The sequence below is a fragment of the Carassius carassius genome, chromosome 29 (genome assembly GCF_963082965.1).
Source record: "Carassius carassius chromosome 29, fCarCar2.1, whole genome shotgun sequence".
NCBI classification, from domain to species: Eukaryota; Metazoa; Chordata; class Actinopteri; order Cypriniformes; family Cyprinidae; genus Carassius; species Carassius carassius.
In genome coordinates, this window is record NC_081783.1 from 28,702,536 (window position 1) to 28,727,156 (window position 24,621).

Here is a 24,621-nt window from a genome sequence, read left to right on the forward strand (position 1 = left end):
GTAATGTAGGTCTGTGTTTGAGAACATGTATGATGAAATCATGGGTATTTTGGGGGAATTCTTTATTCTGGTTGGTGAGTTGCGGATTTCAGTTGTCAGATATTTCCTAATAGTTACAATTGTCAAAGCTGGCAACACTGTGTGTCAGATGCTCATTCAGGTGACTGAAACAGGTGCTACTTTACTAAGTGTAGTCTGTGATAATGTATTGCTGACTGTGCACTATCCTTTTCTTACTGCTTGTTGGAGTTTGTGGTTTACTGAAATTTTAGCATTGCATTGACCCTAACCAAGACATTGAGTTAAAATAAATCGTGATGACCAATGTTCTCCCCATGTTCTTTTTGTAATGGTTAATTCAAGCATTTGTTCTTGCCACTCCATGCATCAGCAAGCAAAAACTGTGGGTACATTCCGTAGGAAGACTTCTCAGCTTGCCGTTATGTGTCCGTGGCTGTGTTTGTGTGACAGGCAATGAAATATTAAGTCACTCTCAAGTCAATCTGCAAATGCAAGGCCTGACACATGGCTCCTATTTATAACTCTCTCCCTCTTTCCTTGTGTGGGCTCTCACTGCTTTCCCCCAAAGTTCCTTAGCTGGATTGTTTTCTTGTTAGTCTTTCATGTGGATCAGAAAGTTCACCCCAGGCGGAAATGATCCCTAATCCCGTCCAGCTGCAAACTGAAAAGACAAACTGGAGCGATTCCATGCTTGAACTTCCTGATGGTGGGCTTGGCTCAGATGTCCTCTTTTTGGGAAAGCAAAAGAAAGGGGGAGAAATGTGATCTGTCAGAAGTGAAGTGCTGTTTAAAGACATCTGAAAAGGGACAATGGTTCCTAAGCCTTTCATTGTGCTTTTATGCTGGCTTGGGTGACCTGGGAACTTGGTTGTGCAAAATAAGCAGCCATTCTTTCCCCTCTGTTCAAGTCAGCTGCTCTGAAACTCTGGTTGTCTCAGCGCTCTAGTGACTGCCACTTCAATCACCTGTGAGTTCCCTTTTGTGGCCATGACCCAGGCTCTGTGATAACCCGATGGCCTCTTGGGTAATAGCTGGGCCTCTCATAGGCAGTGTGTCTTTCTTTCCTCATCCCTCACATCTACAATGCTGTTCACGCTGGACTGCAGCTTCTTGTGAACACACCGCCTCCTCTATCTCTATTACTGTCTTTCGTTTGCTCTCATCCTCCCTGTGCAGCCCACTGGTATCACAGACTCAAGGATCTGCTGGATGTGTGAGCCAAATAAAGATGGTGTTAATGAAGGCTATAGTCAGTGATGAGAGGATTCTGAGCGCCGCCGACTGCATCCTCACCCCATGATGACTTTGGTTGCTACCCAATTTGTATACTATCAGTGCTATATATATGGAGGAGGGAGAGGACTGGATAGGGGAAATGTCTTTACCACAGTCCTTGGAGTAGTTTTCACCAAGTAGGACATCGCTGGGGGGTTGGTTTGGGGCTGGAGTTGGGTCTCTGATTTTAAAAGAAAATGCCACCGTTTTTCCATATTCCACTATGTTCTTTCCTCAACTTAAACGAGTTGATACGTACCTCTCCCGTCTCAGTGTGTGCACTCAATCACTGTAGCCCGCAGCCATTATGCTAGCATTTAGCTTAGCACAATTCATTCCTTAGGATCCAAACTGGGATGAATTTAGAAGCCACCAAACACGTCCATGTTTTCCCTATTTAAAGAGTAGTTACACAAGTAAGTATGGTGACACAAAATAAAACGTGGCGATTTTCTAAGCAGATAAAAAATGATAAATATAATGTACGGCGGAAGAGCACTTCACAGCACTTCGACCTCGGTGCAGTAATATCATCACTCCTGAAAACTCACGTTGGTTGTATTGACGGACGTTATAGGGAGAGGGGGAGTTTTTAGGAGTGATGATATTACTGCGCCGAGGTCAAAGTGCTGCAAAATGCTCTTCCACCATAGGGAAAACATCGAAGTGTTTGGTGGCTCCTAAATGTATACCTGTTTGGATCCAAAGGAATGAATGGTGCTAAGCTACATGCTAGCATAGTGGCACTGTGCACTACAGCAATTGAGTGCACGCACTGAGATGGGAGAGGAACGTATCAACTCATCTAAGCTGAGGAAAGAACATAGTGGAATATGGAAAAACGGTGGCATTTTTCTTTAAGGGTAGTTAGCGGGTAGGGACTTTCCCATGATCAGAAATGTACTGTACATTGGTGTGTGTGTGGTAGACATGCATAATGAGAAACAGCCTACATTCCTTTCATGCTGTTTGGTACTTTTTTTTTTTTTTTACCTCAAATCACTGAGCTACTCCTAGAAGACACATCTGCAGGCTGCCTGCAGGCAAGGCATAAGAAATGCAGAGATATATTCATACTGCCAAGCTCTGAAATAAAGAGATTCTGAGGCTCAGCCTGTAATGAAGTAGGGCCAGGAGTCCCTCTTTGCTCTAGCATTACAACCTCAGCAAGGACTCCTGAAACCCGAGATAGGGAAGTGGATTCTTTACTCTTAAAGACCGAAAATAGGCTTGAGAGTGAGGTAGAGGAGAGCCGAGAGCATTCTTTACATGATAGCTTCAAGGTTAAATAGTCCTTTCCCCTCCCACCCGTGGCCTGTTTAGTTATTCTGGACAGTAACACCAGAGCTGAAAAGAGAGCGCCTTGGGAGACTTGCTTTAAAATTCATGCCTGTAATCAAGCAAACAATGCAAATCCCTTTCTTTCCAGGATTGGGTTTTTATCAGGCACTGCTTGTCATGAATTCCTACATATTATTTGAGAGCACCTCTACTGTGAAAGCTATATTACAAGAGCCGGTCAGTGGTTCGCAGGTTAGCATGGGTGATCTGGACGAGAAAGCAATGGATAGATATGTGGGTAATATGACTGAGTTGCCTCTAAGAATTCAGAGAGGCTGAGTAAAAAGAGAAAAGCACAGAAGGAGAAAGACTGAAAGGTGCATCCATGCGCGTAATTTGCACGGGGGTTACGGGGGTCATGACCCCCCCAAAAATCAGATCCAGCTAATATAACCCCCCCCCAATATCATCACATCATTCAGATTAAAATAGATATGAAATATTCAGAATGAATACTTTTGTTCATTTTCTTTATTAATTTCATTTGCCAGCAAGAAAGATAGTATCATATTTTAAATAATCTGTAATGTACCCCCCGCCCACCGCACCGATTTGGTATTACCAAAGTCTCTGGTATTACCCAACCCGCTTTCTGTACCAAGTTTGTTCACTATTTTGCGCAGTCGATGGGATGAATGGTTGGAGAAAGCTGACGGAAAGATGAAAAGGACACTGAAAGGCAGCCAGACAACGATTTTTTATTGTTTGTCGACACCAGCCAAAAAAAAAGAAAAAAGAAAAAAAAAAGAAAAACGAAAAATCCTGACCAAACGGAGGTACCCTTAAGTTAGCTGTTAAGTTAGCTCAGCGTTTCTCAAAGTGTGGGGAATAGAAACATGACAAACAGGTTTTGTGCCCATCTTTTAAATTCCGTTATTTATTGACCATACACTCAAAACAAAAACACATTTAAATGTAAGCCTTGACGTTACTTAACCTCTTCACACGTAAGTTTAAAAGTATTTCAAGGCTACCGTTATTGATCGTAGTATCGCTTTATGGTTCCCATGGAGACGCGCCATTCATTGCTTGTCACACCGTAGCCACAATAGTGCTGAATGACTGATGATCTGCTTTTATTTCCTTTTTTATTCAAAATTTCACAAATGTGTTAGCTATAGCAGGATATATCTGATATTCCGATTGTCAAATATGTGCAAGTGGATGTGTTTTGTTGTTCAAACACCTTTATAACGATCGCATTACTTGAGCTGTATGCGCAACGTATTTTAGGTATCTATCTTATTAAAATACCTAAAAAAATACGTACATTATTAGGAATTTACCACCTCTGGTTCAATTTGAGATTATTTTTATTTTTGTTTGTTTGTTTGTTTTTTTGTTGTTCTTTTTGCATGGATTTTGCAAAGTGTCAAAATGAATCAAAGCACAACTAGGTTAATGTTAGTCCACACTTGTATTGATGTTACCAGAAGCTGAATGCAAACACAATTATTATTATTTTTTAATCTAATTTTGAGTCTTATTTCATGCAAAGTGATAATATAATTGCACTTTCATTTTCTTTATTTGAAATTTTTTAATGCTGTTATTTGATGTTAAGTTTTTAAAATGTGATGTTAATAAAATACATTTTAACAGTTAAACTTAAAGCCTAGTTTATTAACATTTTGTTGGGGTGATTGGGGACAGGTGGGGCTCGGAACCCTTTCCTACCTCTGAAGTGGGGAATGGCAGAAAAGTTTGAGAAACACTGAGTTAGCTGATGATTTGTTTTGTTGACTGGAGTTGGCTGGCTAGATGTTCGTTTGCCAGTGTCCTATGAGGTAAAGCCAGAGGGTGCCAGGGACTGTGTAGAACCAATGTCACTGAATTGTAACTGCTGTTTGCTCCAATACAGTCACCTGTTTTGGGGGGGATTGCATAATTAAATTATGCAAATTAGCATGTTACCTTTTACACAAGAAAATAATACAATAAATTAATAAATAAATAAATATGCCGCAAGTTTAACCCCCCCAATGGTAGACCCAAAGTTACGCCCTTGGGTGCATCTGAGCTGCCATTTTTTCATCCTGCTTTGCAAGAAATTCAGTTGAAACTCATACCACCCACAGTTCTCGTCTCTCCCCTTTGAAAATTGCCACTCTTGGAAACTGCAGCTAAGTTACCCAGAGGAAGAGGCGATTTGCAAATGGCCTCCTTGACTACTTCCCCTGAGCTCTCTCCTCATCGAGGCTCACTGCCCACTCCAGCATCCTGCTACGGGGGCGACTAGCATTATATGCTGAGGTTAGCTGCTAGAAACACTTTGTCCAAGTCTCTGCTTTTTGTGTATGTGACAGAAATTGCATTAAAGTTTTCCATACAGCAAACCAACCTGAAATCTTGCAAGTGTGAACAGCTTCATTCAGTGCTTTCAGGCAGCTTCTGGTCATTAAAGAAGTACTTGCTTACCGAAATGTAAATGCCACACAGCATTTAAAACATTTTCTATTTATTTTTTTATTTTTTATTTTTTTTGTAGGCAAAAAAAAAATAAACGGCTGTTTATAACGGTTTTAGATTCTGCTGAATAAATTAGCACATTGTTTGTTATATAGCTACTTACAGAAAGCATGGTTAAACATAACTTATATAGCCAACCGATAGCACAATCAGCTACTGTAACAAAAGGGTAGCTTAACTTTAGTTTGATTATAAATTATTATAAAATAAAAATATGGAAAACTAATGTTTACACTAAAAAGACAGTAAAAAATAAAGGAACCATGGCATTACAGTGGATTTGTCACTTTTGGACATGTCACCTACCATGTTTTTGAAACTGCACAGTGATAATACCATGCTTTTTGGAGAATTAGGGTACTTTTAGTACCACATAAGTATTTTGGATTGCCATATAAATACAATGGGATGTGAAAATAAGCATTCAGTATCATGGTATTACCATCTAACACCATGGCACTATTTTTGTAAGTATTACACTGATAACTATCATCAGTCTCTGGGAAAGAGTAATTGGTTTCAATGTCAGTGTACTATCACTGGCTTTATTACTATATACACTATCTAGTATATATGAGTTAGATTATAAAATCATGTTCTCCCTAGTTCTTCCTTGAGATTAACTGTGTTTATTGCATACCAAATTCTACAGTAAATCCACAGCACCCCCTCATGCCATTTGATATTACAATGTTTCCATTGCTCTCTACCCAGCTATAGGAACATTCACAGCGCTGCATTGCTGATTGGGGATTAGGCAGTTGTGGAAGACTTTGTCAACAGCTTCCTGAAAATCCAATTACAGAATATCATAGCTGTACATGCATCAACCCCAGTCATAAACCCCCAAGGGGGAAGAAGTAGAAGGAGATTGTTGCAACCATTGCCCTTGTAATTCATTTCCTCTGTGGAGAATGCATGATGTGTTGGATATTTTAACAGGAATGGCAAAATGCTACAACAGTGGATCGCAGCAATTGTTTAAGTGAATTAACAGCATGTTCACATTCCTTATTTGTTGTAATTGGTGGTCATTACTTCTTCTGTGCAGAGACTGTTTTACTTTAACAAGGAAATATAACTTTAAAGGTTATGTGTACAGTCTTTGTATGTTAGAACACTTTGTCCTATTCTTGTTTAATGTGCAGAGACAACTGTAAGTATTTAACTTGTAGGTTAATTTAAAAGAGTAGACACTATGTCACTGACTCTGTGCCTTTAAAGCATTGCTCTGTTTGCTGGAGTGGCTGAGTTAACCAATGCTATGAGTTTTGGGGTTTTGGGTGAAATTAAACACTTCACCTTTAATATTTAGCTGTCACTTAAAAAAAACAGTTTGGTACTTTTATGATGTTTTGCAATTTTTATGCTTGATAGCCCCACATATCCATTCACTTTCATTGAAAAATGAATAACAGTGTGATTCTTTAAAATGTCTCTTTTTGTGTTTCACTGAAGGAAGAAAGCCATTTGAGTTTGGACTGACAATGCATGGTGACATAAACTGTGGAAGATGTATTTTTATATACTTCATCTATGCCCTGCTACTTTGTGTAAAATACAGTGTAGTTGGTCACACTGGCCTTGTAAAATTCTCCAACACCTGCTATCCTGCTGAAATAGTGCTTGTAATGACTTCACCACAAACGGGAATAAGAAAAAAAAAAAAGAATCATAAATAAAAAAAAAAAACAGTTTGTGGTGTTGCTATTATTCTCTTTCTCTGAGGCATACAAGGCTGGACATATTTAATATTTCTAATGATAACAAAGCCATGATTCCCAGAACATTGTGAAACAAGATACAAATCAATATAGGCTCATAAATTAATGCATTAACCTCAGGCAAAGAGTTTTTTTTTTTCTTCAGGCAGTGATTAAGAAAAGACAATGTAGGTCATGAATGAGAGATTTGGAGAAATCTCTATACAGCAATACTACATACAGTCAAACACATTGAATAATTTAGCTTGGGCTCTAAATTATGGATTTTGTTTTGCTAATATTGCTGAAATATGAAAAAATGCAAGATGCCAAAAATAATGCAGACCTTGCTTGATTTTGTGTTAAATTCTGCAATTGGAAACATACACACATACAGTATATAGGATTGCAAATGTTAACATATAAAAAGCTCATTATTTTTGGGAATGTACAACAGAGATTTGCTAACAATATCAAAAGTTATGTACATAAGAGCATCATACTCTGTTTTCTGTGCACAAGCATTGCTTAGGTTTATGAAAATTTCAGTGTAAATCTATGATGCCCATTAACATTTTCATAGGTGCCAGTGTAAGATACTCTACAAAGAGCAGGACACATAACCACGATATTGACTGATTAACTGATTAGTCATGGACTATACCGACTGCTGATGTCACATGAGGTTGAAGGGCCTAGAGAAGACTTATGGTTCATTGTGTGTGGGTGGGGGCGGGGGGTGGAATTGGTGCTGTGAATCATGATCCTTGGACAGAGGAGCAAGACACGATGACTCTATTCTAAACCTTAGTGAGCTACATACCAAAGACAGCATTGTTAACAGGCTGGTGTTAACAATTAAATGTAAATTATATATTTTTATACATTTATACATTTATTCGTTATGGATAAATCAAGTTCATAATGCAGTGATTTTTTTGTATTATTATGTATTTCAATATCTAAACACTAAATTTGGATTCAGCTGTATGCTGAAAAATACTATGTAGTATCCTGTGAATGAGTGTCCACACAAAAAAACTTTCCTCAGGATGCAAATTCATCTGTTCTTTTGAGCCAGTTTGTAACCATAAACAGCAAAACCACCAAAGGATACATTATAAAATGTGGAAAATATATGTGTGCATTCAAGAAGATGCAGAATCTGAATGCATTTGCCTTTCAAAGTCACATCTGAACTGCACGCATCATTATGAGGACAGGGATTCTTGTTTTCAGCTGGCATTTTGACTAAACAGTTTGAAGGACTTCACATGTCTCCTCACAAGGGCAGATACAATTACTTGCTCAAATCCCCAGAGGACTATCTTTCTGTGAGAGTGTTGTGTTTGTAGAGGTGGAATTGCAGAAGTGGTAGGAAGAGAAGAGAAGAGAAGAGAAGAGAAGAGAAGAGAAGAGAAGAGAAGAGAAGAGAAGAGAAGAGAAGAGAAGAGAAGAATAAGGACAGGAGAGGACAGTGAATACCGAAAGCTGGATGATCGACTCTGACATTTGCTGCGATGTGCTTTAGGTCTCTGGGCCATGTACAATCATGGTGGTGAAAGATGGCTTCAAGTGCATGACACTGCGATTACATTATTTCAGTCCCAAACACAGCCATTGGGATGGAGCCTTTTCTAATGCTCTTTATCACCAGTGGCCTCATGGTCATTTGGAGCAGTCAGGCATGTGTAAATGCATTGTTCCTGCTGCAGTGCAGAGAGCGTCCTGATTAGCAGTATGAAGCTTTCGAGTCTTTTGACGAGTGCACGGAAATGAGAGCGCTAGCTGCTCGGGGGCAAGAAGGTAAAGATGGAGGGGCTGAGGAAGTATCCTTGAGCTACAACATTGCTCAGCTGCAATGAGCCCAGCTGCATGCCCCACACCCACCTGAGTAAACACGTTATCAAAATGTGATGTGACGTGCTAGGACTCTCTGTGTAATGAAAAGCAATGAGGCAATGCTTGTGCTTCAAAACAGGGCACATAGTTACTCCAAGCACTAAGATTTGTCTCAATCTCATGGAATTACTTTAAGGAATAAAGCAAGACCAGAGTATAAACACTGTACTTCACACTGATAAAAAAAAAAAAACTTAAATCTTCAAAAGGTTTTGGGGTATTCATGCCGGTGGTCCCAATAATATTACAAACCATGCTCTCTGAATAATTTTAAAGAGTTAGTTCACTTAAAAATAAAATTTCTGTAATCAAATACTCAAAACCCATAAGACTTTTGCTCAGTTACAAAACACAAATTAGGATTTTTAATAAAACCCAATAAATTTCTGAGCATCAATTGAAATGTAATTCACCCAAAACAATGTAGTTTCAAGAAAGTAAAAAAAAAAAAGATATCATAAAATATTGCAGGGTCTAAAGGCTTTTTCACGCTGATAACAACTTGGGTTGTCCTTGTCCTCTTTAGTCCGGATGACATGCCATCCCAGTTTTCCAAAAAGAACTTCAAAATTTGATTCGTCTGACCACAGCACGGTTTTCCACTTTAACAGTTTTCCACTTTTTTTTCCATTTTAAATGAGCCTTGGCCTAGAGAAAACGCCTGCACTTCTGGATCATGTTTAGATATGGCTTTTTTTCAAATCTATAGCGTTTTAGCTGGAAACGGAGATTGTTCCAGAGATTGTTCCAGATTCAGAGATTGTTCCAGATTCTCTGAATCTTTTGATAACATTATGCACTGTAGATGATGATAACTTCAAACTCTCTTAAATTTTTATCTGAGAAACTCCTTTCTGATATTGCTCCACTATTTTTCGCCACAGCATTGGGGGGAATTGGTGATCCTCTGGCCATCTTGACTTCTGAGAGACACTGCCACTCTGAGAGGTGTCTTTTTATACCCAATCATGTTGCCAATTGACCTAATAAGTTGCAAATTGGTCCTCCAGCTGTTCCTTACATGTACATTTCACTTTTCCGGCCTCTTATTGTTACCTGTCCCAACTTTTTTGGAATGTGTAGCTCTCATTAAATCCAAAATTAGCCAATATTTGGCATGACATATCAAAATGTCTCACTTTCAACATTTGATATGTTATCTATATTCTATTGTGAATAAAATATAAGTTTATGAGATTTGTAAATTATTCCATTCCTTTTTTACTCACAATTTGTACAGTGTCCCAAGTTTTTTGGAATCTGGTTTTGTACTTTAAACCATCATTGAGTGCTTCAAATAACTTCCGACTGTGATCTATAGTTGATTTTGATTAATAAGCAGACACAAGCACTCTTTGTATGTTAAATAACGCTACACTGATCATTTTTGTCATAAATATCCTTTATTGCTATAAAAATACCATGGGCTGCATTACAAAGCACATACAAAAAATATATCGTCATAAAAATGTCTATTTGCTTTTTTATATTTCATGTGTGGAAAAATAGTTAACATGCTTTGACTCATAACACTCGCGCACATGGAAGAAAACGGATGGTGCTCTACTGTGAATACATAATTCAATGGCCAAATAATAGAAATGTTATTCTGTATTAAAATGTGAGAATAAATCTGTTCTCATATAGCAACATTAACAAGAACTCGGCATCCACTCTCTTCTCTTCTCCTGGAAACTCTTCTTCAATGTTTGTTTACACTGGTTTTTCGAAAAAGCTTCACCACTCTAAACTTTTTGTGCAACAGCACCTGCTCCGGTCACGTGATCTTAGCTGAAATCTTTTTGGACGGGCCTTGATTTTGCTATGAAATTCGTCGGACTGGTTCGGAAAATGTTTCATAGCTCTTTCCCTGCCAGCGTTTTTGAAAAAAGTTGCCAGCTACCACCAGCATTTTTTTAGTGTTTGAATATCTGAACATTATATCAAAATAAAGAAAAGAGTCTCTAAGTTTAAATTAATAAATAAATCAGTTTTAATCTATCTCCAATATATTTTTTTCTTTTATCACTTTTAACACTTGAATGCAGGTAAGTTTTTATATAATGCAACATTTTGTGCAAAATGTTGAAAAAAAGGATTTTTTTTATCAAATGCTACATTTCTGTCAGGACCAATTTCATCAAAGATAACTTACAATTAGCATACATTTTAGGTTCTGGGTAGCACTCCCTCCCCATCCATGCAGCCTAGCATGGATAGGAGCAGGTAGAGCATAAATTATCCCCCTAGGGTAAACAGAACAGAACCAACATTAATGATTAATGTAGCAGCTATCAATAATGTTCTAAGTTATTATTTTACATAACAGCATAATTCAGTGGTCTGTTGTCTCAATGAGAAATATCCAATGCCGAGTCTTGACTGGACGAGAGGAGTTGGGGATGGAGGTGGGTGATTAGCTCCTGAGCAAAGCGGTAGCTGCTGAATAATCACTAAAAGGATCTTATAAAGGGAACTATGATTGCCATCGTATTCCTATAGGTAGACTTGGATCATCTGAGTGTTAGATGATGTGAGCTGGACTAATGTGCTCTTCCAGAACTAATACTATGCTCCATCTGGATCATATTCTTTACGATGATCAAAGCAAAGATGCAATAGTTGCTTCCATCAGCACCCTCAAAGCTTCACAGTCCACTCCCTGGGTCGACATTTCACTCATTTTGCAGTTTTCATTTATATGTGATTTATTGTTGATGATCGCATTAATTTTCAAATGCAAATGCAAATACTTACATATGAGATTGCTCGTTTCTGTGTCTTCCTTTCCTGTGTTTTTGATCGGAACATTCAAGGTTTTTTTTTTTTTTTTTTTTTTATATATAGTGTGGAGCTGTCTTGAAGAAAACCAGTTGCATTAGTGTTGCCCTTTTTCAAAAACATATTGTGCAATATTGTCCAACTTGTTATTTTGTCCTTTTCACTAATCAAATTGCAATAAATGGTCTTAAGAGTAGTTCAAGGCTGCTTGATGCGACCACTCCCCCGCGCTGAACGTTGTTTTGAGATTATAATGTTTCACTGAAGCGCGTCGCTTGAATATGCCCACAAAACAGAAAACAAAGCAGCAAGACAGTTCAAGTTTTTATTTTATTTTACTGTTTGCTTCGCGATGAGAGGAATAAGACATAATTCACCCCCCAAAAAAGTGATGTGGATTACCTCAGAATTTGAGATTTGGATTTCCTCAGAAAAAAAGAATGAAGTGCTTTATTCAGCAGAGGTCATAAACATGAGTAAGTCTCTTTTTATTTATGTATATACTTGTACTAGTTTTCACATAATGTGTAAACATTTTACTAGTTAGACTTCTTCCAAACTATAATTCCTGACTAAATGTATAATCAAGTGAAACATTATGAAGTTTCAATAACAATATACACTACTATACCATTCAAAACTTAATGTAAATAATATAAATGTAACTAATAAATGTAACTGTAACAAATGTAACAAACAATGCTGTTCTTTCAATTTATCCCCTAAAACCATGAAAAAATATTATCAGCTCTTGTCAACATTAATAATAATAATAATAATAATAATAACAATAAATGTTTTTTTTTTTTTTTTAAGAAAATCAGATTGTTAAAAGGATTTCTGAAAGATTGTATGAGTAATGATGCAAATAATTGAAAGTCAGCTTTGATTGTGCCTAATAAACTGTTTATCTTCACTCGAAAGTGAATATTAAATTATGTTGTGGGATAATTAAATATAATCTAAATAAACTACAAACATACAATCTATACATTTATTTTGTCCTCACATTTTTTCTTGTAACTCCTCCCTCCCAGTGACAGCTGACTGAAGGCTCATTATGCAGCTCATTATGCAGCTCATTATGCAGCTCATTATGCAGCTCATTATGCAGGCCTTTGTCTTCTCAGGTGTAAATCGCAATGATATTCATGATAGTTGATGCCTACTCGCATATGACTTTTACCAACAAAAAGTGTCTTAGAAAATTTTTATCAATATATTGTTTTCTGTAAGTGAGTAAACAAGATGATTTTCACATCATTTAGAAAGAAAAATTATAGGCTACAAGCTCCAGTTCTCAAAAATCCCGGAAACCAATGTTCTGTATGTGTTTTATGGCCTTATTCAAGTGATTTAACATTTAAAAAATGTTTCTCAAAAACACAATCATGTACATATATGCTGCTGACATATTATTATAGCCCAGTTTGTGCTGATTATATATATATATATATATATATATATATATATATATATATATATATATATATATATTAGATTAGATTTTAGCCATTTGGATTTGTATCCAACTGAAAAAAGCACAAATGTCAGGGCATGAAAACTTCTCCAGGCCCCAAGAATACTCTTAAACCTCAGAGGGTTAAGTATTGTAATTTATGTAATACTTGGATTATGATTATTTTGGATAAGCAACAATATTTCTGTGCACGTTGTGCTTTGGAAAACCCAAACTTATTCTGTATATCAAGTGATACTGAGATTTGTGGTTTGAGGAGAGAGTTATTCAGGAAAAGAAAGGTGCCAGACCTGAAACAAGTAAGCTTAGGGAAACATGCAGATGGTTGGGGTAGACAGGCCACAAAAACAGGCTTTAGTTGGAGTTGAGAGAGGACTGCATGCAGAGGCATCTGACATAATTTATGTATTTGTTCAAAGCCTGTCCTAATAAGTCCAGGACAACTGATGGAAGGGAAGCAGCCAGCTCCTATCCCTCAGGAGAAATGCTGTGTCAGAACTGAACCAAATTAAGAGTAAACTGTGGGAAATGTTGAAGACCAACAGAGCCAGTGAGGAGACGGGCAGCTTAACTAGCCCTTTCACAGTATAATTGTCACTCCACTGCAGGCCTGTTATCGCACGTATGTGCAAGAGTAATGCAGCTGTATGGATGACCAGCTGTTGAGCAATAGAGAAGACAAGGATTTTGGAATCACCATTCTGGTTATACTTTTGATTATAGGCATAAAATCTGGTCCACTTAGTAGGTTATTCCAACAAAGAACCTTTGATCATAAGGTTATAAGATTTCAGCCATCTATATACATACTTTTGGATATTTCACAGAATTTCATAAGCCAGTAGTGAATTATGGACATAGAAATGCAAAAATATATAATAAAAAAAATAAAAAAATAAAATACAATGCTGATCAACCAGTTTGTATGCTTCTTCTCACATTCTGTTAATTTAGCCACAGATATGCATTACAGTAACATATTACTTTTTGCTGTAACCCAGTAGTGTTAGGCATTACTAATACATTTTCAGCAATATTTTACTCAGTACATATTCAGTAACGCTTGCAATACAACACACTTTTAGCCCAAAATGTAATTGTTCAAAGAAAAAAAAAAAAAAAAAAAAACAGCAAGACATTACCGATTCAAAGATGCTTTTACATTTCCTGTTCGTGGTCAGTCAATAGCTGCATGTGGTGTCCACGTTTGGAAATAAAGACTAAACAACAGCTTTTGATATATTTGTTCAGCAATTTTTTTTTATTCATCTCTCTTTCACTGGTGGAACTTTGCGAGGATCGTGCCAGCGAGGATACTGGCATGATGCGGCATGATTTCAACCTCTGTGCCCAAGGTCCGAGGCTATTAGCTCCGCCCGGTTTGCTGTTAGCCCCGGCTCACACTGGCCAGTGGAAAAGCGGTTAATGGATGAAAATGGCATGCGCATCTTGTCATTTTTGCATATGGCATTAGAAGTTTACATATAGTCCTGTTGTGTGTAATATGAATAGAGTAGACCAAAACAATTCACAGATATTGCCAGATAATCACTTTACCTCTACCATACTTTTAACAGACTTGGATCGTTTGTCATCCTTTCTTGCATTGTCTTGAGCCTTCACTTTGACAATTATAAGCTATATTGTTAGTAGCCTGGATAGCCCACAGTCATTATGCTACACCATATCGTGCTCTACTGGATGTAAAATGCTCTGCCGTACATTTTGACATTTTAGAATGTTAAGTTCTACTTCTGTAGTTATTTTGGTGAAAGTAACTCAAAAGTAATACAGGAATCATGTATCGCATTACAATTCTGAGACAGTAATATTGTAATGTAAGGAATTACTTTTAAATGACAGTAACAAGTAATCTATAATGTATTACAGTTTGGAAGTAACTTGCACAACGCTGATTATAATGAGCATTTTTAAATATTTTTATGAGTTAGCATCTATATTAATATACAAATTTGCATTATTTCTTGCATACAAAACTAACCATGTTGTTGCCCCTGACTAAATACTGTAATAACTCAGATGAGCAGAGGTTATCTGAAAACTGTTATATTTCTGTGTCAGTAATAGGATGTTATCGGTTCATAGAGATGTGGATAATTATGCTTCATTTGCTTCAAGTGTTTTGGGACAATAAGTAACAGCCAATCAGATGTGAAGTTTTGTGTTTCGTTTAAGGCAAGAGTGTGTTGATGGGTTCTCACTGTCAGATGCAACACAGCACTTTCATCTGCTGGAAATAATGCAATTATTTCTCTGCTCATATTCACATTGTACAAACAAATTTCCATGTTTGTACAGATTTCCCTATTGTTGCGATTATTCACATGCCAACATCGTTTTCCATTTGGTAGGACTGGTTTGGAATTGTGCAGTTGTTTTTTGGACACTTTTTACTGTTTACTCTGTCATAAACAAACTAAGCAAACTTGTCTTGCTCTGATTACAGTTTGTTCGCAGTTCTCCAGAGGGGTGTATGCCATCTTCGGCTTTTATGACAAGAAGTCCATGAACACACTGACCTCCTTCTGCGGGGCCCTCCACACCTCCTTCGTCACACCCAGCTACCCCATCGACTCAGACGTGCAGTTTGTCATCCAGATGCGCCCTCCACTGAAGGGCGCCGTCCTGAGTCTCCTGTCTCACTACAAGTGGGACAAGTTTGTCTACCTCTATGACACAGACAGAGGTAAGTCCTCTAAGCTACCTATGGAACACCATGCGAAATGGTCAGCCTAGATGAGTTAGAGTTAGTGCTGATTTGAATTGTTTTTGCTGGGTTTGTAGCACATAAGGAGCAGGGTGTGATGGAAAATGGATGCCCCATTTGAGTCCTTGGGGTCTGGAGAGAGCGCCTGCAGTACTGGTGCAAAGGTCCAGATATCTCTAAATACATGATGAATTTAGAACTGATGTGCCCCAGTTCTGAGCGGCATAGACGAAATTGTGGGCCCTAAAATACTTTACTTATTAAATAGCTCACCGTACTTTCCTAATACAGTTTATCTGCATTAGAACTGAACAGGGATATTGATTTCAAACAGATCATAAAAACACATGTAGCTATTTTTAAGGAATGGCTCTCCCAAATATGAAAACTGTGTCTTCATTTACTCACCCACAAGTCAATCTTTCCTTCATGGAAGACAAAATAAAAGACATGATCTAGAGGAGGTTCACGTTGGTCTTTCCCATAAAATGAAAAATAAAATAACAGCTTGTACCCTGTATGATCAAAGGTTTCTGAAGGCACACAGTTGGTTTATGGCAGTAAAAGACAAAAACAAATTGACTATTCATTAAAAATGAATTAATGTTGCATCAGTTTGGAAATGTAACTGAGAATTGAGAGAAACAGCAAGATTATCAGTGACTAATAATTTAAATATCATTTTGCTGAAACTATGTGCTAATAAGACACAATGTGATTCCAGTGAATCACAAATGACAGCCAATCAGAAGAGTGTGTTGGTGGGCTTTCTCTGCAAGCACACTGCATTCTCACACTCACAGTGAATTGGAAATTTACATAAATTAATACAAATTAAACCATTTGAATATTTTTCTAAATACTTATTCAGTGACTGATACAGTCTTTGTCATAAAATATACTTATTTGTTTGAATAAAGTTAACAGTTTGAACATTAAAAGTTGTTTTCAGAGGTAAATGACCTATCACGGATAAACAATAATAATAATAATAATAATAATAATAATAATAATAATAATAAAATATATTTTTTTTAATTAAACCATTTTAATATTATACAAAACAGTAATTTCCTGACCTGTCAGCCACGACATCACTGAAATAGAAACTCTCGTCACGTATAGCTGACATGACTGGTTAAAGCAAACACTCTGATTAACAAATCTTGTGTCAGAGTGCTGCATCACATCTGGTTTGGACACAGTGTTAGAACATTCCTGTGGCTCGGTGGTAGAGCATTGTGTTAGCAGTGTAAAAGGTTGTGGGTTCAATTCCCAGGGAACACACATACTGGTAAAATAATGGGTAGCCTGAATGCACTTTAAGTCGCTTTGGATAAAAGCGTCTCCTAAATGCATAAAAGTAATGTAAATGTAATATCCCAACAAACATCTCCTTTTGTATTGCACTGAAGAAAGAAATCCAAATGGGTTTGAAACAGCGCTGGGTGGCAGTAAAACAATAGGATCCTAAAATGTCTTTGTTACCAAATTAAAATTCAGGGCCATAACAGCACCGATGCCTCATCACCCCCTTCCCTAAGCACACCTGTTCTTAGGCCATGGTTTGTGTTTACTAATCATGAAGAGGTCACAATCTCCGTTTGACCCAGAAGACACCTGGCCAATGATTCTGTTCTTCTCGTACTTTATAAATGGCACTGCAGTCAGCTCCTCTGCGGCAGTCACAACATCTGTGCTGTGGTTTCCTCGTTTTGTTCAACCATTCGCCTTTCTGCACCATGTCCTATTTAACCATTCATTCACTCGCAAGGAAATCATAATTTCCCGTCGCTCATCTCAGACGGATTGAGCAATTAATTAAACTCAAGTGCTTTCTGTTGAGGAAATCTGTGATGAGTCAAAGTGTCTCATGGCAGCACACAAGCTTGAGGCGGTAACACTGGCATTTCAGGTCCCATTAAAGCCCGCTAGCATCCTGCGGTTGAGTTCACAATGGTTTTTCCCGCAAAATGCATTGCTAATTAGATGAGACACAGAGCTAGCTCAGAGAGCTCAATGATCCCCCCCTCATTCTTATCCCAATGTGTCCTTCATAGCAACTTCCGCCTGGATTTGTTTCAGTGCGATTTAAAGGTCATTTCCTGTAAGTTGCCAAGGAGCTTCTCATTTCAGTAAAAGACAATATAAAGAGCAGTTTTAGCATATCTCTCAGAATCCAGGACATGTAACCAAGGACATTATCTAAAATTATTGGCACTTTAATCAGATTGCATTAGTATACAGTACATGATATGATGTATAGCTGTCACAACACCAGATTAAAACAAATTCATGAGAGGGAAAAACATAAACAAGATATCCCCTCTATAGCATATTCCAAATGATCAAGGGCTTAGGATGTTCCAGTCAGTGTTGGGTAAAGTTAATTTTAAAAGTAGTGCATTACTATATTGAGTTAATCCCTAAAAAGTAACTAATTACATTACTTAGTTCCTTTTTATGAAAATGCGTTACATTACTTTTGCATTACTTTCACGTTACTATTTAAATTAGAGCAGGGCTTGATTGTTTTTAATATAAGAAGTTATATTTATAGCTAATGTAAAAGCCCTTTCACTCCAAAAAGTGTAACGAATAAGCCACAGGCTGTAGGAAAAGTAAATTCATGTCTGTACAGTAGAACACAGGAGAAGAAGGTTCAACACTTCAGCAATAAAAAATAAATAAATAAAAAAAAAATAATAATAATTTAAGCTTATTAGTATGGTTGAACTGCATCATCAAAGGTCAGCAGCAAAGACATTGGTTAATAAAATGGGATTAGATACATTTGTTTTATTTAACATATTTAATTATTGCAGTTTTGCATCATATTCTGAGTTTGCATTACACTTTTTTAATTAATTTTGATGAATACTAATTTTTTTTTTTTTTCTTTTTTGTGAGTGGGATGAGTTAATGCACATTCATATTTAGTCTAGAACTACATAATGTTCACACAGCACACATAACGCCTCTGTACTTCTGATGGGAACAGGAGACTTGTCAGTCAATAAATGGGAAAACAAAGTAACTGGCGTTACTTTTTTGAAAAAGTAACTCAGATATTTTATTGTAAATTAAAATGTAATGTGTTACTTTGCTAGTTACTTTAAAAAAAAGTAATCTGATTACACTGGTTCCAGTTCAACTGATTGCAGGGGTTTGCCAGTAGTGGGTCTTACGCAATACAATCAATGGCTTATATTCTAATCAATTAGACAGCTAAATTAGAGAGGGAAGAGCTTTAAAAAGTATGTGGAACACACCCTTTTAGTGTTTAGAAGCAGTGAGAGAGATTTTGTAGCCATAATTGTACAAAAGCTTATAAAAATAACTATTGTTGATCGTTACTTCCTGCAGAATGGGGTATCCAACACCCTGTCTTTTTACAGAATCCAAGAAACAAGAAACAAATTAAAAAGTTTTGAATTTGTAGACAGACATCTGTCAAGTTTAGGTAATACGGCCTACTTCAGGGTTGGATGTATCAAATGGCTTCTGAATTAAATTGTATAGGGTTCAGGGACATGATTTAAAGCATTTATATTTTAAATAATGAACTTCATAATGAAAACAAAATGAATGCGTAATAATGATAGCCTAAATTATTACTAATTACAGTAGGCACCTGCATCTCATAACTCATAATATTGCAATTAAGTTGCATTAAAACACTATAACATCTCACTCAGATTATTGGCTTAGATTTAAGCTAAGCCTCATGCCCAGCCAGCATCCCTCCCTTAAAGGCAGCAGTGAAATGTAATCCTTATTACTGGAACCCCAGGAGAAGATTAAGAGAGTTTATTAAAACACTTCATCAGAAACCTCGAGTCAAGTTGACACTTGGCACGTCACATAGACACGTACATCAAATGACATGACCCTGATGTAACATGGATGACTACACCACTGAGATGCTAGCCAAAGATGTTTATTAGTTTTTGGCATTGGTCGCTATCTAGTTCCATCCAAAGGATTGATTTCCATTTGCTGTCTTAAGTAAAAAAAAATTTTTTTTTTTTCTTCAGTTACAAGATCAACTGACAGTGTTTCTGGATAAGTAGGGTAAGGTCAAGGGTGGGGCCTGTCATACTCCTCTGATTGTCAGTGTTAGTTTAGAATTGGGACAGAATGTTTGATAGATTTTGAACCTTGTTTGCTTGACAGGAACATAACAAAAGATGTTGGTCCAGGAATACATCCTGAGATGTTTTCTTTGAAGAGGCAGGAAGGCAGTGCCTCCTAAAAAGATGTACAAAAACAAAACAACATTTATATCACAAAATATGATATCGGATCAACTCAGGCTTATTGGAAATATGTGCTTGTGGTGACATTTCTGCAACACTGATATTGCAATATTACTGTTAACGAAAGCAAAACCTGACAATTGCTGCATTGCCTGAGCTACCGAGCCAATCTGTGTTGGAAAACTCATTCATATGAAACTTTATATGGGACACTAATGTTCAAAAGCTTCAGTTTTCAAAACTCACTGCATGTTAAAATTGTTTTAAGTCATGATATAATGTTGGGAGAAAATTAGGCTTTCCTAGTCAAAACTCTGGCCCTGTAAATAAAAATTTCTGTAAAAAGATTCAAAGTTGTCTGAATTTTACTGCATAGTGTCCATTTCAACTGGATAATAATGTGTGTTTTTTTGTTGTTGTTGTTTTTTTTTTGTTTTTTTGCAGAAATGCAGGTAGAGGCACGTATTTACATAAAGCCTATGTAGGTTTAGATAGGATGAGCGCTTGTAGTGTGAAGTGCAGTGCCTATGTTTGGCTCTGTAATGTTGGTTCATTGGCCCTGTCATTTTAATAATGCTTACACTTGGTCTGCAAATAATTCTGAATGGGTCAAACTGATGGAAATGGAAAGACTAATTACAAAGTTAACAACTCACCCACTCAGATATCACCGCTTTCACTCAACCTAAACTTAAAATGATTTTAAATTATGATCTGTAAGTGAGCTGTTTTTAGCTAATAAATAGCCAAGTTAAATTAAAGCTGCACCTTTGCGTCTGCGATCATCATGACACCTGCATCACTTGCGCATTTGCAGACAATTTGATTTAATGATCCAAAAAGACTATTATAAATATAATATAATATCCAAAGAACAGGTAGAATGCTGTTGTATGGATATGTATATATGTATATTTGAGTGCCTTTTCCAAAGCATTTGGTTTCACAAACAAACAGACAAGCAAGCAAGCAAACAAAAAAAACAAACATAAATAAATAAAATACCAATTCTGCAAATCCACTTAGCTTTGACTATGAATCTACTAGGAGAAAATCTGTGTTACTGCTACAGGACCATTTCTAGGATGATAGAAAACCCCTGTCTTCGTTCTGCAGTTTTCTCTTTCAGTTCAGTTACTGTTATGCCTGGGCAACAATTTAAAGTCTTTTTTAAGGTCCAAAACTGAAACGATGTGTGCAACTAATTAATGTTTGTCAGGTTGGAAAAATAAAATGTTTGAAAAATTAAATAAATTAATTAAAATCAAGTTCTGTTTCAGGAACTTAGTAGTAGGTATCTAGTTACCTGTGGTAAATACTGCTTTGTTTGACTTTCATTCATGAAATTCATTCATTCACTCAGTTTCAGGTCTGTGTTTTTCCTTTAAAAAAATCACCTCTAAAAATCAAGTCAGCTTTATTTATATAATGCTTTTAACAATACAGATTGTGTCAAAGCACTTTGCAGTATTGAATAGGGAAAAAAGTGTGTCAATAATGCAAAATGATAATAGTAAACATTCAGTTTTCAGTTAAAGTTCATCATTGAAATCAGTGATGTCATCATTCAGCTCAGTTCAGTTTAATTAGTGTCTGTGCAATCAATTTGAAGATATGGCTGGATATTAAGTGTCCCCAACCAAGCAAGCCAGAGGTGAAAGCATCTGACAAAAACTTTGGGAGAAACCAGACTCAGTCAGGTGGCCAGTTCTCCTCTGGCCGAACAAAACTGTCTCAGGTTAAGAATGTAACCATAGTTCCCTGAGTAGGGAACGAGACACTGCGTCCTCTATGGGTTGCTTTGGGGAACACCTCTTCGTGACCCGTGTCTGAAGCATACATAGAAAAAACACCAACTTGTTGGCCGGCGACAGCCTCCGACGTCACTACCGGCATGACTATAAATAAGCACCGGGAGAGCACGTCATTATCTTCTTCGTCTGAAGCTTGCGTCCGAAGCATGGCAGGGAGCTAGAGGACACAGTGTCTCGTTCCAACAGAGTATATTAGCAGATACGTAACCACCAGCAATTTAATACACATAAGTATATACAGAGAGGGTTACATTTACTCACCCACCCTCCTGCACTGGAGCCCCGCTCAAGGGGCGCCTCCTTTTGGTCTGGACCATCAGTCAGGTGGTTGCTATGAACCATAAAAACATTATAGGTCCAGCATAGGAGACTGTTATGCGAGAGGTTTCCACCTAACCTCGACCAGGTGGAGAGCTGGTGGTTACAGGGGAATTAGGAAGGGGAGGATAAAAGCAGAAATTAACCCTCTGATGTCGATTAACGCATATACGCGTTATGAGGCTATTTTCTCCAGATAACCTTAGACTCCAGAGGGTTAAAAATCCCCAAAGGGAACGAGTAGATACCTCGGTATCACTCCGATTTGGACGAGAACGCTGCCTCGTCTAGATCACACCCCTTAGGTTCTGCTTACCTCCTCGTGACCCACGATTCTTTCGAGAAGAAAGCCTTTTCTTTCCTCCCGATGTCTGCCAGGTTCATCCACAGATGTCTCTCCGCTGCCACCATGGCCGCCACAGTCCTGCCCATGGCGGAGGCGGCCTGCTTGGTAGCATGGAGAGAGATCCGTGGTGCGGCGCAGCTCAGCTAGCCGATAAGAAAAATTCCCCTGCCTCTATCCAGGTCTCTTAGCAGATCAGTCTGATATGCTTGAAGCACGAGCATTGTGTGTAATAAAGCCACAGCCTGACCTGCTACAGCGTATGCCTAGCCATTTAAGCGAGATGATTTTCTGAAGGGGCTTAGATGGCAAGGAAGGAGATTAAGAGATGATGTTTCCCCTGCAGAAAGAAAAAATTTTCACAGATAAAAATTATTTATAAATTATTTATAAAAATTGTAGCTTTTTCTAATCATAGCCGCTTTCGCGCATCACCTCGATGTCGGCAGATTACTTTCATGCCGAAACCGATGGATGCGAGAAGAAAACGGCATCTTTCATTTCCAACAAGTAAGCGTTTTATCAATGTATGCTTCAGACACGGGTCACGAGTGTTCCCCAAAGCGACCCCTAGAAGACGCAGTTCGAAGTTCCCTCGAAAAGGAACCAGCAATTCAGTTCCAGGCTGCAATGAAGTCACATTGTGCAGAGGACTCATCTGGTTCCTGTGGTCTTGTCCTGGTGGCCATCTAGGAGACAAGGTTAATACAGGGGATCTGAGATCTTATTCCAGAGTTTCGGCACTAAATAAGAAAAAGATCTGCCGCCCACGGTTGATTTTGAAATTCTAGATATTATCAAATTGACAGAGTTTTCAGAATGCAGCGAACGTGGAGGACTATAATGCAATAAGAGCCCGTTCAAATACTGAGGTGCTAAACCATTCAGAGCTTTGTAAGTAATAAGCAAGATTTTAAAATCTATACTATGTTTAATAGAGAGCTAGCGCAGTGTTGAGAGAACTGGGCTAATGTGGTCATACTTCCTGGTTCTAGTAAGAACTCTGCTGCATTTTGGAAAAGCTGGAGATTGTTTATTAAACATGCAGAACAACCACCCAATAAAGCATTACAATAATCTAACCTTGATGTCATGAACGCATTAATTAACGTTTCTGCATTTGACATTGGGTGCATAGGTCGTAATTTAGATATATTTTTGAGATGGAAAAATTCAGTATTACAAATGCTAGAAACATTTCATATGGAGGTTTTAGGTCCAATAATTAGCACCTCTGCTTTTTTCATAATTTAGCAGTAAGAAATTACTCATCATCCAGTTTTTTATATCAACTATGCATTCCAGTTCCACTTTCCTGCAAAGTTTAGCTCCAACCGTAATCAATCAAACCTACCTGTGATTTTTTTAATGATCCTGAAGACACTGATTAGCAAACTCAGGTGTGTTTGATTAGCATTAGAGCTAAACTTTGCAGGAAATTGGATCTCAAGGGGGGCATGTTTGAGGATCACTGATGTATTCTGTTTTTCAAATTGGTATGTTTTGCCAGTCTAGAAAAAGTAATATAGAGCTGAGTGTCATCATCATAACATAAAAGCTAACACACTGTTTCCTAATGAATTCTTCCAGGGGTAACATTTAAAGCATGAAAAATAATGGCCCTAGTACTGAGCCTTGAGGAACTTTATACTGCTCTTGTGATCAATATGATACCTCTTCATTCACTACTACGAATTGATGGCGGTCAGATAAGTATGATTTGAACCATGTTAATGCACTTCCACGAATGACAACAAAGTTTTCTAGTATATGCAAAAGAATTTTGTGATCAGTAGTGTTGAACACAGCGCTAAGATCCAGTAGCACTAATAGAAAGCTACAACCATTATCAGATGATAAGAGCAGGTAATATTAACTCTAAGGGGAACAGTCTCCGTACTATGATATGGTCTAAATCCTGACTGGAAATCCTCACATATACCATTTTTCTCTTAGAAGGAATATAATTGTGAGGATACTAACTTTTCTAGTATCTTGGACAGAAAAGGGAGATTCGAGATTGGTCTATAATTAACTAGTTCCTTGGGGTCAAGTTGTGTGTTGTGTGTGTGTGTGTTTTTTTTTTGTTTGTTTTTTTAATAAGAGGCTTAATAACAGCCAGATTTGAAGGTTTTGGAGATAAATCCCAATGACAACGACTAATTAAGAATAGTCAGAAGAGGATCT

General features: G+C 37.4%; 1 protein-coding gene across 3 annotated transcripts in view; it reads left to right on the top strand.

The window, feature by feature from the left end:
- Positions 1-24,621, top strand: part of LOC132110002 (glutamate receptor 3) — a 143,667-nt gene that overhangs the window by 19,047 nt on the left and 99,999 nt on the right. For all 3 annotated transcript variants that reach the window (XR_009424574.1, XM_059516530.1, XM_059516529.1), the window contains exon 3: positions 15,440-15,679. Coding sequence is in view for 2 of the 3 variants with exons in the window: in XM_059516530.1 (XP_059372513.1) it covers positions 15,440-15,679 (240 nt within the window). In the remaining variant the exon portion in view is untranslated. The remainder of the gene's footprint in view (positions 1-15,439; positions 15,680-24,621) is intronic.